At 46.5% G+C, this 16424-nt stretch overlaps 1 protein-coding gene across 2 annotated transcripts in view; it reads left to right on the top strand.

The window, feature by feature from the left end:
* Nucleotides 1-15223, top strand: part of CAB39 (calcium binding protein 39) — an 84502-nt gene extending 69279 nt beyond the window's left edge. For both annotated transcript variants that reach the window (XM_077758150.1, XM_077758161.1), the window contains exons 6-9: nucleotides 5267-5326; nucleotides 7940-8005; nucleotides 11948-12091; nucleotides 12664-15223. In XM_077758150.1, coding sequence (XP_077614276.1) covers nucleotides 5267-5326; nucleotides 7940-8005; nucleotides 11948-12091; nucleotides 12664-12852 — 459 coding nt within the window. In that variant the 3' untranslated portion in view covers nucleotides 12853-15223. The remainder of the gene's footprint in view (nucleotides 1-5266; nucleotides 5327-7939; nucleotides 8006-11947; nucleotides 12092-12663) is intronic.
* The last annotated feature ends 1201 nt before the right edge of the window (nucleotides 15224-16424 follow it).

The raw sequence follows: 16424 nt of genomic DNA, 5'->3' as shown, positions 1-16424 counted from the left end.
TCTCCTGTCCTAGTTCGCTGGTGTCCCCTTGAGAGAATATTTATGTAACAGAAAAGGAGGATAGATCCATGGCTCGTGCTCTCCTTGAAGAATGTGACCAGACCTACCTCCCCAGAAACTGCACTCTGCACACAAAAACTTTGAAGCAAATGCATGCAGCTCATCCATAAACTTGAATTTACCAGTCTTTGGAATGGGTGCCGAGTCTCAAAAAGAAATTTTTTTTAATGTTTTCTTTATTTCTAAGAGAGAGAGAGAGAGAGACGGCATGAGCAGGGGAGGGTCAGAGAGAGAAGAGATACAGAATGTGAAACAGGTTCCAGGCTCTGATCTGTCAGCAGAGAGCCCGATGTGGGGCTCAAACCCACAAACCGTGAGATCATGACCTGAGCTGAAGTTGGACGCTTAACCAACTGAGCCACCAGGTGCACCCCCAAAAAAGAAATTAAAACTACTCACTCGAAATTAAAACTACCAAGATCAGTAGTTTGAATGAATGTATACTAAGATAGCAACTCAGTGGCCAGTACTGTTCATGATTTCTTTTTTGAGGACTTAAGGAGATGGGGAGGGGCATCAGAAGGCCAACAAATATATTTCCAATTTTTCCAGAGTAAAAGAAGGTAGATTCCCCAGAGAGGCTGGTGGAGCTTGGAGCTTGATGTTATACCTGTGTAAGGTTCTAGAAAGTGTTTCTAAAGAGATGATATCTGAGCCTTTTGGAAAGGAAACCGTGTACCCACAGCCAGCATGGATTCACGAAGAGTAAGTGCAGTCATATTAATCTCATAGTTGCCAGTAGATGAAGGGACTAAGAGCATGGCTGCCTGGGTTCCGTTCCCAGCCCTGCTGCAGATTCAGGCTCAGCCTCTTCATCGGTTAAAATGGAGGTAAGAATACTAGTATGTCAGGGTTACTGTGTCACCGCACATTATGTGTGCAGCAAACAGAAACGATTAGAATTACTCCTTTATAACCATGAGGATATACTGGATGTTGAATTATTGTAGAGATCTGTTTCTATGGAATCAGTGAAAAGACAGGAGCTAGGTAGAGTTGCAGTGTAGTGATTTACATCTAACTGAATGTTGTATCCATAAGGTGCTGGAAAATGGATCGCTGTCACCCTGGAGAGAAATTTCTAGTGGATTTCCACAGGGCTTTGTCTCAGGCCAGCTGAACATTTTATTAATGACTTAGATAAAGGGTGACAAGGCCTACAACCTATCAAGTGTATAGGTGATAGCTACGAAGGGAAGGATAGCAGACCATGGTGATCCTGGAATAAAGCTTCAGAATGATGCAGAGAAGCCAGAATGGAACAGAACATGCCTGAGGTCTTCCACTTGAGGACCCAACTCAATAAATAAGGGATGTGGGAATAAGGCATAATAATATACTTAATACTAAGTATAATAATTGCTAAGTGTAACAATTACTAAAATGTAGGCGGTTTCATATCCTACTCAACCAACTCTCTGGAGAAGGTATTGTTACTATCTCGTTTACAGATAAGGAAACTGAAGCCTAGACGTATTGCGTAAGGTCAAGCAAAAAATGGGAAGCTGGAATTTGAACCCAGGCAGTCTGCCTACAGAGCCCACTCTGAATACACAGAATTCTGAATATGTGCAGTAAAATTAAACAGTATGATGCTGCTGCCCCGAAGCTACCTGTGACCACATAGTGTGTGACCTAAGGAGCTGTTGATGGTCTGGCCCCACTGTGAGCCATTAACGTAACAACACGTAAATGTGTTCCATTCCAGGCGCTACACTGTAAGAGGCACATAGACAAATAGATGGCTCTCAGAAGACAGTAGATGGTGAGGGGGACTCAGATCCTGTCTTTCGAGGAGTGGTTAAAGGAGCTTGGACGTATTTAGCCTGGAGAAGAGAAGACTCGGTAGGGACTTGCTGTGAGAGCACCTCATGTATGTGGAGTGGGGGCCTGTAGAAAGTGGGTTGAACCTATTTCTGTCAGCTCTGACAGTTTCTGGAAATAACCTGGGCACAGGTTTGACTCTAGCACAGCCAGGACATTCTGTTAAGAGCGCCAGAGGTGAAGCGCACACATTGGGTAGAATTGAGTCTCTTGTCCTGGGACATGGTCACACATCAAGGAGGAAATTGGGCCAAACCTTGCCAGAGCTCTGTGAAATTGAGCCCCGGGGTCAAGCAGCATTTCTTCAGGGATCCCAGGGCTGTCTTTGCAACATGCTGTTTGAGGCCCAGACTCACTGACTTTTAGGACTCTTTCTACATTCGGCATACCCTAAAAGTCAGCTGCTCAATCTGCTGGGCTCAGGAGATGACCCCTGCCTGTCTGCACTCCTACCAGGCCTTGGATAGACTGGAGCTGAGCGAGGTGGGGAGTCAGGTCCCGCTCCTCCTCCCCACCACTAGCCGACCCAGCACCTCGTGGTCTGGGACCATGTGGCGCCCTGGAAACTTTGCAGCTTGCTGACCACTGACTGCATGCCCTTTCCCCTTCATCTTTCCTTCTCTCGATTTCTGTCCCCGACCCTGGGAGAGCCCTCCAAAGCATGTGGCTCCAGCTCCTAGGGTGAGATTCCTTCTTATCACTCAGTAGGTAGAGGCTCTGCCCAAGTCCCCACCTCCTCTTTTCCCAGCTTGGAATCAGCCTTTTCTCGTTGCTGACTCTCAGCAGTTGCTCCCTTCCTACCAGTGTCTCACTCTCCTCTCCAGGCCCTGGTGTGGGGCTTTCGTCCTTCTGTGCACTGGGGTCCGTCTCCTACGTTAGCCGTCTCAGAGCCGCCCTTCAGTCTCTCCTACCCCGAGGCCACTGAAGACTTGATTCCTAGATTGGCAGTGGTTTTTTGAATTTCCTGGTCTCTTTAAACCAGATGATAATAACGAAAATCTTCCATGGTTGGGGAGATGTTGGGGATCCCCCTCTTCATGTGTGACCCAGCTGCGAGGCTCTGGTTCCTACTTGAGATCTGTCCTTCACAGTAGTTTCCTTTCTCAGAACTTCTGTAAAAATGTATTGTACAACGTGTCTAGGAAGTTCGCTTTCTAGAGCAATATTTTCTATCTCCCTGTTCCTAAAATCCAACCGTAGTTGAGAGCCATTGTCTCTAAGCCTCCCTCCTTTGGCATTTTCTTCTGTCAGATTATGACAGAGCAGTGAACACCGGGTTCCCTTTCTCCATACTTCCTTATAGTGGTCTCCAGAATGATTCAGCCACAGAAAAAGAAATGACACGTAGTCTTACGTGGATCCCGACACACTAATCCCTTCATTCGTTTATTCATTTGTTCATTCAGCTCATTCCACGGGTCTGCCTACCTTGTGTCAGGCACTGTTCTTTAGGTGCTGGAGTTCCAACAGTGAACCAGACAAACCCCTGCCCTTGAGGCTCGTACGCCGCTAACAAGCATGCCTGATACATTCCCTTCAAGTTCTCATGTACCTGTCTCCCTAATAGCTGACCCTGTGGGCCAGTACACTCAGAGAATATAAATTCTCCCCTCCCCGTCCCCATATGCCCCATACTGAGAAGCTTCATGGCATTTCTTTTCCAGCTCTTGAGGATGCTCAGACTCCAGGTTTTCTACCCTTGTGTCTGTTTAATTCCCAAGGGAGATTTGAAAAAATTGGGTAGGTCTTTCTTGAACATACGATGCATACCCTATCCAGCAGTTTGAACACCTGTAAATCTTTGGGGTAGAGTTAGAAACCTTAAAAGCATACTTGAAAGATCGCTTGCTGTGATGTTTTCCCAAACCTGTTCCCTGATTTTGTTGGTTCATTCTTTCATTCATTTATTTATTAAATATTACACCCTTCTATGTGCTGGGCTCTGTATAGCTGCTGGAGATTCAAAGGTTCGTAAAAATAGACATGATCATTGTATTTCTAAAACTTATGGTCTGGCGTGGGAGATGGCAGTCAGGTAATCCCACAGACAGACGTAAAGACAACTCTGTCCGTGCTGGTGACCAGTCCGGAAGGCTTCTGTATGGCCGTGACGTGGGTCTGCAGGCCCAGAGGAAAGCCTGTGTGAGGAAGGCCTTTCAGGGAAGGGCAGTTAACAAGGTGAGTGACAGAAGAGCTCCCTGTAGGGTCTCCAGAGACCTGCCCAGTCCCCACGGGGGAACCGGAGCTGTAGCACTTCCCACGAGCATTTGGCCTTGGGATGTTTCCTAGACCTTTCTCAGGACTGCTATTACATTTGGACATACTTCAGGAAACACTAGTTCATTGTAACCTGGGCCACTCAGACATAAAGAGCTAAGAGAACAAGGGAAGTTGGTTCGGAGAAAGGGGATTATTGGCATTAACCCCTCCAGTAGGCGGCTCTAAAGGAATTCTATTCAAAAATCCACCAAATATTGATGGTTTCTGCTGCCCTGAGGTCCCATTCTGTCCCCCCTGGTGAGACCAAGGCTAGTCATTGCCGACTGCTAGGTCCTGAAAGGCGGGGACCACATCTTTTTGTCTTTGGAGCCCCAGCACCTAGAACTTTACCTGGCACATAGTAGATATTTGCTGAGTGAATGACCCTGGAGTTGTTTTCTGGGAAAGCCATGTGGTGAGGAATGCGGGACTGGACTCCGGGTCACTCCGATGTTTGAGTCCACACGTGAGCAGCATTAGTGTGCTTACTTAGGAGTTCATATTTATAACACGATAGCGCTTTTAAAAAGCATTCTCTCTCCGGCAGCTTTCTGCCCACAGGTCCTGTCCTCGTGCTTTAATAAAACCACCTTTTTGCACAAAAAAACAAACAAACAATGAAAACATTCTGTCACACACAAAAAAGATTTTGTTAGATATGAACTGAAGATAACAGAAAATACAACAGAAGTTAGGAGGAAGAAAATGGAGCCTCCAATACTTCTTCTAATGAAAGAAATTCCCTCTTTCTCCCCCAGGAGCAGTATTCTATTTGATACTTTACCACAATCATTGACTTTTATTTCACTTTATTGCCGTATTCCTTTTCTTTGAATTTGTATTTCTGTTGCCTTATGTGTTTGTTTTTAAATTTTTCCTTCTAAGCGCTGTAGACCTGTGACTAATCACGGTCACAATCACAGTTGCCAGCTATTAATGATTTTATTTGCTCTTCCATAGAGTCAACATTTTCAGTGCAATTTGTGTGCAGTGTTTTTAAGTGTAGTGAATTTTAACAACAGTTTTTATCAGGTAAAATGGCGTGGCATGTTTTAGGATTCTCTTTTCTAAAAGAACTTGAATGCAGAACACCTGTAAAATAGTATATTTTTTTTTTCTCTAGGATTTACTTACAAGACATAAATTGCTCAGTGCAGAATTTTTGGAACAGCATTATGATAAAGTAAGTATATGAAATTCTACTTTAAAATTACAAGCTTTATACCAGAAATGAAAGATTTAAATTAGATTGTGTGCCAGGTACTTATTTTGCATATGTAATGGTTTTAGACAGTGCCATAAGCCCTTCCCCTACTGAACTGAGGTGTAGACCATTACGTGGTCAGAAGCAGAATTTTTATCTTTTGATTGACACACTACCCTTTGCATCTTTTCTTGCTTTAGGGGAGGAAATAAAAGCCCTTTGCTGCTGAAAGACAATATACAGTTAAGATAAAAAGAAAATTATTACCGAACTTTAACTTTCCCTGCCTCTCCATCGGCTTCCCACACTCCTGCCACTTCCAGGAGGAGGGGGATGCGGCAGCTGCGAGGGTGAGCAGAGCACCAGTGTCGGGGAGCCCTGCTCCCGCTGCTGCCTCCTCAGGGCCGTGGCCGAGGCTGTTACTGCCGGGGGACTCAGAAGTCCGTCCTCCTTGTAAAAGGAGGACACTGGACTAGCCCAGCAGCTTGAGTTGATGTCCGACTTCCTGAGTGGCGTAAACAGTTTTGAGTGCCCTTGACCCGCACAGCCTTCAGGCCCCAGTGTCAGGTGCTCGCCTCCACCGCGCGCCAGCTCTGCTCCCACCATGCCCACGGGCACGTCCTTAGGCTGGACTAGCCTGACCTACACGCTGCCTACAGTTCGACGACAGGTGCTCTTAGAGAAGGCAGGATCGTAAGAGTCCATTTAAAACTTCCTGTCTGACCGCAGGATTTGGCATGGGTTTTCATTCTTCACTAGGTGTTTGAATTTTTGAGATCCTAGGCACTGCTGATCCTTCATTGTTCAACTGAGTTTAAATTGTAAGGTTCTCAGAGGCAAAATCTATGCTTTCAAACTCCTGTGTGCTCCTCTCTCCTCCCACTCAGCAGCATCCAGCATGCAATGCTGAGTGCATCAAAGTCCCTCAGAGATAGCCTATGAGTGGCTTAAACATTGCTGGTCACATATTTTTAATTTTCCACTTGGATACGAGATGTGTCTTTGTGCGTTGGTTTAAAAGGGGAGCACAGTCATCTCACGGGTGCCTTTCTGTAGCAGTTAGAAGTGTGGGCTTTGGCACCGACTGCCTGGGGTCTGGCTTCGAGCGCCAGCCCCACCTTGTGCTTCCAGACCTGGGGCGGCTGCCTTCATTCACCCTCTGCCTTCAGGATCTTCAGTCCCAAATAGAAGGTTCATAATCACACCCTCACCATTGTGGTGGGTTCTTGTGAGGATTAAGTAAGAATGTGTGTGCTGAGTGCCTGACAGCCCTGCCTGGAACACAGGAGGTGTCAGTAAATGTCAGCTAGATTGTACTACGACACGGCCTCAAAGATTCTTTAACCTAACATACCAGTATCTTAGTTTAAAGCCTACCAAAGATACAAACTAATTTCCAAGAAATTTAACTTCACCAGTGACATCAGTTTTTGTAGTAAAACATTTTCCTATTAATAGAGGACTTTAGTCAAACAAAATTTTAGGAAAACGTACGTGAGGCAACTAACAGAAAGTGTAGCTAATACAGCCAGATCCGAGAGAGCGAGAAGGAAAGGGAGGAGGCCGGTAATTTAAATTAACCCAGGAGGAGTGCTCTGCCACAAAGTTACGTGATCTAAAATCCTGCACCCTTTGGCCCTGAGCTTTCTGATAACTGAAAGCACCGAGGGAAACAAAATCAATTAAAAGATCACAACATCTGTAAGACAAAACACATTTCTCCCGTGGGCATTCTCGGGGGCGTGATCACAGTGGCATGCGGTGGGCGCAGCCCTCGAGGTGAGGTGGCTGAATCCTCGTTCCCTGAGAGCACCTCCGTGAGGAGTCCCTGCTCCGTGTTCAGGCGAATGGCTGAGAAGGACCCGTCGTAAAGCATAGGCCCAGTTTGGCTCCTGTGTCCCTCATGTCCATTTCCTGCCTCCTGCTTTGACCGGCTTCCACGCCTTACCGTGCCAGTGACACCGGGCTTGCTACCAGCATTGTGTAAATCTGGTGGCCACGTTCCCTCACTTCCTACGTCTGTCACATTGTGCATTCTCCAGCCTTCAGTCACACTGGGTCCTTCCCATTTTATCTCCTCCCCTTTTCTAAATGAAATCCCTGCTATTTTTCAAGATTGAGCCCAAGTCCTGCCTTATCTAGAACTCGTATCTATTTGAGAGTGGTGAATTTCTCTCCTGTCTGTTTTTAATCATTTTCTTCTCTTGCCTGATGCATTGAAAGAATCGGTAACTTTCTCTTTGTGATTATGCTTTGGACTCACTGAATTATTTTAAAAAAGTCATTTTCTAACCTAAAACCAAGAAACGAGAGCAGACTCCACCCTGAGAAAACAGTTGGAGGGTAGGGTTCTGTTTTATGCACGTGGAGTTTGGATGACGGGGGGACCAGGTTGAAGCTGTGCGGGCCTGGCTAGCACTGGGCGACAGCGGTCCCAGGAGCCCTCCCCCACAGGCAGTCCTCGGGGCGGGTTGTGTGACACAGACGGGCACCGCTTGGCCTTCGTGGTGTTAGAAGTTTGTGCTCAAGCTTTCTAAGGTTCTCTACCAATCTTTTAAAAAATAATTTGATACATGTTTTCTTGTCTTTTAGTTCTTCAGTGAATATGAGAAGTTACTTCATTCAGAAAACTATGTGACAAAAAGACAGTCACTCAAGGTATAACTGATTGTTTTATGTATTTTACTTCTCTTCACCCGGCATGTGAAATTTGTGTTTGGGGAAAGGGAGATATGCTGGTGTGGGTCTTAGACCTTTGAGAGGAAACTACTCTTGTCCACGGTCAGGATTTTTGTGGAAAGGAAGGTCAGCTGTGGTCCACACGGGCCATCTGCCCACCCACTGGGAAGTGGGGAAACCAACATGGAATTAGAGAATTTTGAAGCGGTCTCTACCTCTTAGCAACACAGTAGGTTAGATTCGGAAGCCTGTTTTTGAAACTTAAGCTCATGTCAACTAGATGAAGTCCCAGTAGCTGTTGTGCTTCCCAGGATGACAGAGGCTTGTTCCATGGGTGGGGGGCGGGGCAGCCGTGAGCCGTGAAACCTTCAACCACAGGCAGGTGTGGCTGCTTTGTGTCACACTAGGACATGGACAGTTCCGTTTGAAATTTAAATTTAAGGGGCACTTGGGTGGCTTAGTAAGTGCCTGGCTCTTGATTTCAGTTCAGGTCATGATCTCACAGTTCGTGAGATCGAGCCCCATGTCGGCCTGGTCCACACACTGACAGCACGGACCCTGCTTGGGCAAATGCTCTCTCTCCCTTTCTCTCCGCTCCTCCCCTGCTCATGCATGTACATACACTTTCTGTCTCTAAATAAATACTCTTTTTTAAAAAAAGAAGATATTTAAGATTTAAATCTCAGGAATAGGGGGTGGCACACTGTAGCTCATGAGCCAAATCCAGCCCAACGCCTGTTTTTGTGAATAAAGGTTTATTGGACACAGATACATTAATTTACTTCTGTATTCTATAAGGCTATTTTAGAGTAGAACAGCAGATTTGAAGGGTTGCCGCAGAGACTGTATGGCCTGCAGAGTCTAAAACATTTACTGTCTGGCCCTTTACAGAAAGTTTGCTGACCTCTGCTCTAGAAAATTCTCTTTGCGGTTAATGAAAGCCTGCCCTCACTACAGGTCCTGACAGGAGCTGCGGGTGCAGATCACAGAGGATTGGGGGGTGGAAATTTCATTCCACCTATACTTTTGGCCGCGTCCACTTCAAATTCTACTCTTCTCTCGGAATCATTCCCCTCAGAGGTGTCTGAATTCACTTTGATCAGGACTTCATTCCTGCCTCCCCTCCTGCCGGGGGGGAGCTCACTCTTCACCACCGTATCTTTCTCTGGGGATTGACTGAAGGACATCAGGAGCCTCTTCTATACTTTGTGTCCTTTGATTAGAATGCTCTCGACCCTCCACATTTCCAAAAGAATCCTTTCCATCTGGCCAGATGCTTCCTCCTTTTCTCTGAAGACTGTAACTCCTGCGCTCGGGGCCCAGGAACAGGCGCAGCGTGGAAACGTATCCCGGCCGCAGCGCTCCTGTCGGGCTGGGGTGCTGTCCGCTCACCGCCGCTGTTGGGGCCCCTCCCGGCTCCAGGTCTCCGGGGGTGCTGGCAGCCAGGGCCGCTCATAAGACCAGTCCTCTCATCCCCTGGGCCGGGTGTGGACATTCTGGCAGCTGTTGCAGGAATCGTTCTTCCCATACATCGGTGCGGTGTGACGTCATATATACTTGTAATGTTTGTAATACAGTGTAGGCTCCCTTTTGATTCTCAACACAGTAAAGCGTGGTGCTGTGCCAGCAACGCCTTCATATCTGAGGGCCAAGACGCCCAGTCTCCCCAGCAGTCACACAGGCATGAGCAGCCGGATGAAGCCGGTGTCTTCCACGGCCAAGGAGGCTGGGCAGGACTACCTGGGATAGTAGCTTCCAGAAGGGCCAGGACCTCTTCACGGGACGGGGAGGAGGGTAGTGTATTGGCAAATCAAATTCTGAATCTGGGGGCTGCTTCGATAAGGAGAGAGGCATTCAAGATCTTTCTGTCACTTTGGAATTGCCAACCTGAAAAGGACGGTTAAGACTGCTGTCTGCAAGCCCTCAGTCATGGACATGGGGCCCGTCCCTGGCTCCTGCAGCTCTGTGACACCTCAGGACACACGGAGCCATTGTGAGGACCATTGGTACTTTAAACATGGATTTTCATTTATACTCTCTTTTTCCAGCTTCACAGGCATTTAGTATTCCTGTATTTATTTTACCAGCAAGTGTGTTTTCCCTGTGCAAGACCTCCAACTTTTTTTTTTAGGTCTAAAGAAATTTAAAGAATTAGCAGTTACCCTTCTCCAGATAACTAAACTGATAACCTCCAGATAACCAAATGAGCCATGCTTGGTATTTCTTTGGTTTCTATGATAGAAAATGAACACCAGTAAAGCTGTACCTCTTCACATGCCTAATAGTAACTTTTGAGTCTTCATAAGAGTAAATACTTGTTCTTTCTTACCTTGAAAGTTGTATATTTTGGGGTGGTTTTTTTTTTAAGTTTATTTATTTTGAGAGAATGCACACACGCTCATGCAAGCTGGGGGGAGAGCAGAGAGACGGAGAGAGAGAATGTCAAGCTGGCTCCGAGTTGTCAGTGCAGAGCCAGACTTGGGGCTTGACACAGGGCTCGAACTCGTGAGCCGTGAGATCATGAACTGAGCTGAAATCAAGAGTTGATTTCAACCGACTGAGCCACCAGGCACCCTGGAAGTTGTACATTTTGTGATTCAGATTGATGTGAAGCCTGAGCTACAGCTTTTGAATTCTTCCTAGAATTTCATTGTAAATCCTGCGTAGAACAGATTTGTTCTCCTGCACATCAGGTTATTTTTTATTTAATATTACGTATTTCTTATCTAGAGATCAGTTGTCTGGAAATTTTCAGCTATCTAGAACATAGCCAAGAATCCAGAAAGAAATTAACCAGAGCAAATAACCCAGCACAGAATAACTCTACTCATGCATTTTCCTTCCCTTAGACCTCAGTGCATGTCTCTGTGTAGACTCCAGTCCCACGTGCCTTGCACATATTCGTGCTTTTATTTCTTGTTACGCTCTCATGAGATGTAGGTACTGTCATCCACTCCCACTGTGGACGATGAAACTGGGGCACCGGGAAATTAATGTGCTCAAGGTTGCATAGCTCACAGGGTGTGGGGAGTCAGGATTCGAACCCAGGATTTGAACCCAGAGCTGACGCAGGGGCCAGGCTTCTACCACCCTGTCTCTGCCCGCAAGGACTGCCCCTGGCCTCCTCCCCCACGATGGGGACACTAGACCTTCCCTAGAAGCTGGCTTACTGACAACGTGAGGAGGTGACTGATGGTTTGAGAAGAAGAGAGCTAGAGCGAGCAGAGAACAGTTGGAAAGTCAAGGACCGCTGTGGGATAATGACTCTGTAAGCCCTGGACAGACATTTTTTTTAGCTTAATGTCATTAGTGGTGATGAGGAGTCATTAAGAAAAAACTAGTGTCTTCAGGACAGTTTGCTAAAGAAAGAATAGAAATACACATTTTTATAAACTTTCCTGACTCAGGTCTGATAAAAGCACAGCCTTGGCAAGTTTAAGGTAAGTGTATGGAAAGCTTTGGACCTGTTTTGAAACACTCTTGTCCTGGGAAATAAAATAATTTTAATTAGCTAAGAATTGTAGTTAAGTTAAACAAGAATTATCAATAACTTCTAACCATTTTCTTTGATAGGTTTTGTTTTGTTTTTTAATGAGACACAGAAATGCTTATGTGAAAAATAGGCTCTGCCGGTTGCGGATTCTAGGCCAAATGTGCGCTGGCGCCTGTCCAGACCAGGGAGCAGTGCTGGACGCCCCCTACGGTTGCGCCCCCCCAGGAACGGTGCACACGGTCAGGGGGCACGTGGTGGGCCCTCGCTAGCTCCTAGGCCAAAACTCGATTCCACTCATCGACCTTTTGAGTGACTGCTGTTCTGGGCTTAACCGTGATGATTAAGAAGTGAAATATTTTTCTTTTAACTTTGGTTTTACCTGAAATTTTGATGACAGTGTAAGAGTAATTGTTTAAATGTCTTCTCAGCTTCTCGGTGAACTACTGTTAGACAGACACAACTTCACAATTATGACAAAATACATCAGTAAACCAGAGAACCTCAAGTTGATGATGAATCTCCTACGAGACAAGAGTCGTAACATCCAGTTTGAGGCGTTCCACGTGTTTAAGGTACAGTGCGGGAGCCGCAGACTGCGTTTCCCTCCAGAGCCTTCATCGCCTTCATTTACCAGTAACTGCAATGTTATTAGCTTCGTGTTGGTAATCGGAGTTGATATTTAACAAAAATAGACCCAGAAGCAAGGTGTACCATCTGGACGGGGGGACAAGGGGCGAGTCATTTATTTCTGACGTAAAATATTATTAATCACAAAGTAAAGCACTTTCTAATGTGTTTTTTAATCCTTTTTGTGGAGGTTTTAGTACTGAGAATCCGTTCTGACTTTCCTTGCCCAGAAATAATTTCTGCCCATTTTATTCTAAAATCAGTCTGTATTTTAATACCAAGCTACTGAATTTCAGAGCACAAATGAATACGTCAGTCCGTTTTGTGCTGAAACATATAATTCTCCACTCCTGCCCCCCCATTGTAAAACAAGGTTTTCTAGAACGAAATCCTCTCTGAACCTTGGACCGCGGGCTCCGGGGAAGCATCGGGCGCGTGTTGCTCATGCCGAGCCGGCTGCGGGCGGGCGTCACGGTCTCATTCCTTCTGCGACTGACGCTGCTTTCTCTGCATGCAGGTGTTTGTAGCCAATCCCAACAAGACGCAGCCCATCCTAGACATCCTCCTCAAGAACCAGACCAAACTCATAGAGTTCCTCAGCAAGTTCCAGAATGACAGGACCGAGGACGAACAGTTTAACGATGAGAAGACCTATTTAGTTAAACAGATCAGGGATTTGAAGAGACCAGCCCAGCAAGAAGCCTAATTTCCAATCAACACCTAAAATAGTAAATCCAGATTCAGCATTTGCTGTTAGCTATTCAGCATCAGGCTCTCTTCTCGGTTCGTGAGGAACATTACTGCTAACCTGCTGTTAAGTGAACGGTTTTTCATTTTACCTTTTTTGTTTTTTTTTAGTCCAAGTTGGAGAACGTAGCTGCTGCTTTCTTGCCCACTAGAGCACACGTGGACTGTTTCTTGATCTGTGTGTTGCTTCAGAATTCGAGGGCTCTGTTCGCGGGGCTATAGCAAGGCCCCTGCAGGCAGATGCGTAGGTGACAGTGGGGTCTAGGGAAGAAGGGGGTGGTGTTTTCAGATTCAGTCTGTGTGTTTGCCTTGGTCTCTGTCAGAGATCTGAGCGTGGATTCATGGTGAGGTTGCGCCTTCACTGAAGGAAGATTGAGCAGAGCTGCAGCTGAGATCAGAGGGGAGCTGTATCCAAGATAGGAGCTTTTGGGGGTGGATAGAGTTGACGTGCGAATAAAACGATAGCAACTTCTCAAAGGTGTGAAGCTTCATAAGGTCATAAGGAAAATGTATATACGCTTTTCACAGCTTTCTAGAATTTTTCGACATTTGATTTCCTTGAGACTTGTAAACCTGGATACGTTGAAGGGTATTTGTTAATTTTACTTTTTGGAAGGTATTTTAAACCAGTAGAGCTAACAGTGACACCTTGCATTTCATTTCAACAATGCTTACAGGTTTCTTTTGTATATAATTCTTAGAATGCTCATTTCTTTTAAATGATTTAATTTGTACAGCAGAGGAATGTTACTGTATTAGTATGTAACTATTACCTAATATTGAGTTTTTGCAAAAAAAAAAAAAATGAATGCTCATATGTAATTGAAAGACTTCCGATCACATGAAAATGCTGATTTAACTTTTAAGTATCACAGCATTAAACGAGAAAATGGAAACCGATCCTTCGTATTCCGCTGTCTACTGGGCACCACTCGGTAGGCCTGGGACTCCACCCGCTGCACTTCCTGCGCCGTGTCGGCCTTATTCATTAAATGAGTCATGAGCTCACCAGACATGAATGATACCGATTATGCTAAATTACTGCTGATTCTTCATGTGTGGAGGAAACCTCTATAGAGCACCTTTTCTTTCTTAGAGTAAGTAATCCAGTACAATAGTTGTGAAACTGAATAATTAAAACTTTGGCTTCTCTTAGGAAAAGAAGAGCCCCTAGTCATAGGTGTCCTATGGGGAAATTTATTTTTTTTTAAATGTCCTGTTCCTTAATGCTGCAAATTATCAGTATTTATAAAGTAACTGATTTTGCACCACTTTTTGTTACTGTGACCATGGCAGAACGTCTCCTAGAACCTATCTATGTCAAGTTCTTAGAATGGTATCTGTTCATCTTAGCGATACAAAGTTCACAACTAACAACAAATCAGAGTTTGCCAGTTTGAATTCAGCATGGCTGTAGCTGATTAAGAAATTTATATCCTTACTCTTTGCTAGCCTCTCTTACTAATTGAATTATTTATCAGCCAGCAACATGAGACTCCCAGTTGATGTTTTGAGCATAAGCAGGTTTTCCGACCTCCTGGGCATACCAGTGAGGAAACGAGCTCCCGAAGACACAAATGTGTTTTCTCCTCTCAGTCAGAAGGCAGTCTGCATCATACTTGCTTCTCCTGAGGCTGTCTCTCCCAAATTCTGTGTAAAATAAGTCATGTTTTTCTGTCGGAAGTCGGGAAAGTGACCGAAGCTCCCCGAAATGAAACATACCCGAGCTACTTAGGAAGCGAACGGGGGACTCGACCGTGAGGAAACGTTCTGGGTCTCGCGGTCCAGTGCTTGGCGTCTGGATTTGGCGCAGAAACATCAGTTACACCAAGTGGAAGAAAGGTGTCCCTGCCAAGCCGGTTCCTAGAACTTGGAACGACAACACAGCTTCCACTTGGGCGGAGGCTGCGTGGCACCCGCCCTCACACGTGGGACACCGTGAGGGTACAGCACGTCCCGGGAACCAGCAACGGCCACCGTTGCCTTGGGACCTGGGGACAGTTAGGACTTGCTTTGTTTTTGTTTTCTAACAAAAATGTGAAAACATTTCAAAGGTGAAAAGTTATGATCATTTAATATATTCATCTTACCAAAACTATTATACTGGAAGTGCTTTCTTTGTGTTATAAAGGTTTCACTTTACCTGAGTCAGGTACAGTCACTCAGTGTGGTTTTTAGCCCTTAAAAGACAAAAAGGTGGAGATGTATACAGTTGTTAACAGTGCCACAAAAGCATTTCCCTTCTCCCGGGGAAACGGAGATTTCTCACCAGAACACCTGGCTGGCCCTCCCTGTGATTTAAATTAAAATAAAATTTTGGAGAAACAGCACTGTCCGTTCTCGTGGTATCTTCCAGAGAAGCATGTGTGTCCGTGAACAGCCCCGTCGGGACACACGGCGTACATGTTGTCACAAACCAACGGGGACCATGAGCACACGCGCCTCTCTGAGTCCTGCTTCCTGTTCAGGGTTTGATTTTGGGGTCAGATGCGGCTTTCCCTTCCCCGTCGGGCCTCGCAGCCCCTCGCCCTGCTTTTCACGGTCACCATTACCACAGCTTGTTTGACTGCTTCTTGAGACCCTAGCGTTTGGGGAGCGGACCCTTCGTCCATGGCCCTGTGAGCCTTTATGTAACGTTCGAGGGTAAAACTGGACACTTGGCGGGAGGAGTAGAAGTTCCAAGGGGGAGATCTGGCCCCGGGCTCTGTCCTTGCCTTTCATTTTAACCCTTGTCTGTCAGTGGGATCACCGTCCTCGGGGGTCCTGGCCCGGGACACGTTCTTGCCACAACACTGCCCCTGGGCGCGTCTTCGTCGTTCCTTCGTTCTTCCAGGTAGTTCAGCCCATTGTGTCCGTAGATGACAGGACCCCATGAGGTCAGACCTTGTGAACTTGCCCTTTCTCTGAACAGACAGAAGTGGCTACGCTGCGGGCTGGACTCGTGCTTCAGCTCACGTTCTGTTTCTCATCAGTCACCACTCGGTGTCACCTCCCCGCGCCAAGGAAAAGAGACTCTCAGACTGCTCGGGGGTAACGTGTGGCCCTTACCCTGCCCTCCTTAGTCACATACGTTATTTGTAAGGACCGAAGAAGATCATGACTGTCATGGTGTTTGAGGGCTCCGTGCTCGATAACCTTTCTCCGCCACTCCAAGGTCGTGAAGGAGGAATCCCCTGAGAATTTGCCAGAAATGCCCCCAGACACACTACCCTTCAGCTGCTGCTTGGTTTCCCAGGAGCCTTCTTCCTCCCCGGCCCTTCGTGGCCTTCCCGCCACTTTCAGAGCCTCCTGCCCTCTCTCCGGCCGTCCTGTTTCTGGAAGGTGTGAGGGACGAGGCAAGCCACCCCACGCCATCTCCACGCCTGCTCCAAGCTCCCAGGAACGAACCCCACAGGGAAACCTCCCTGCTGTGATGGGGCCGCCCGTGTCCGCCTGCCAGTACTTCCCTGGCCGGGTCTTAGGGTCCGAGGCACAGTTAGTAGGGACAGAGGCCTTCCCGCCCCGTGGAGACACGTCCCTGCCCCTGACAGC

This window comes from Crocuta crocuta, unplaced genomic scaffold (assembly GCF_008692635.1).
Source record: "Crocuta crocuta isolate KB4526 unplaced genomic scaffold, BGI_CrCroc_1.0 scaffold290, whole genome shotgun sequence".
Lineage (NCBI taxonomy): Eukaryota > Metazoa > Chordata > Mammalia > Carnivora > Hyaenidae > Crocuta > Crocuta crocuta.
This window is presented reverse-complemented; position numbering and strand designations above follow the sequence as displayed.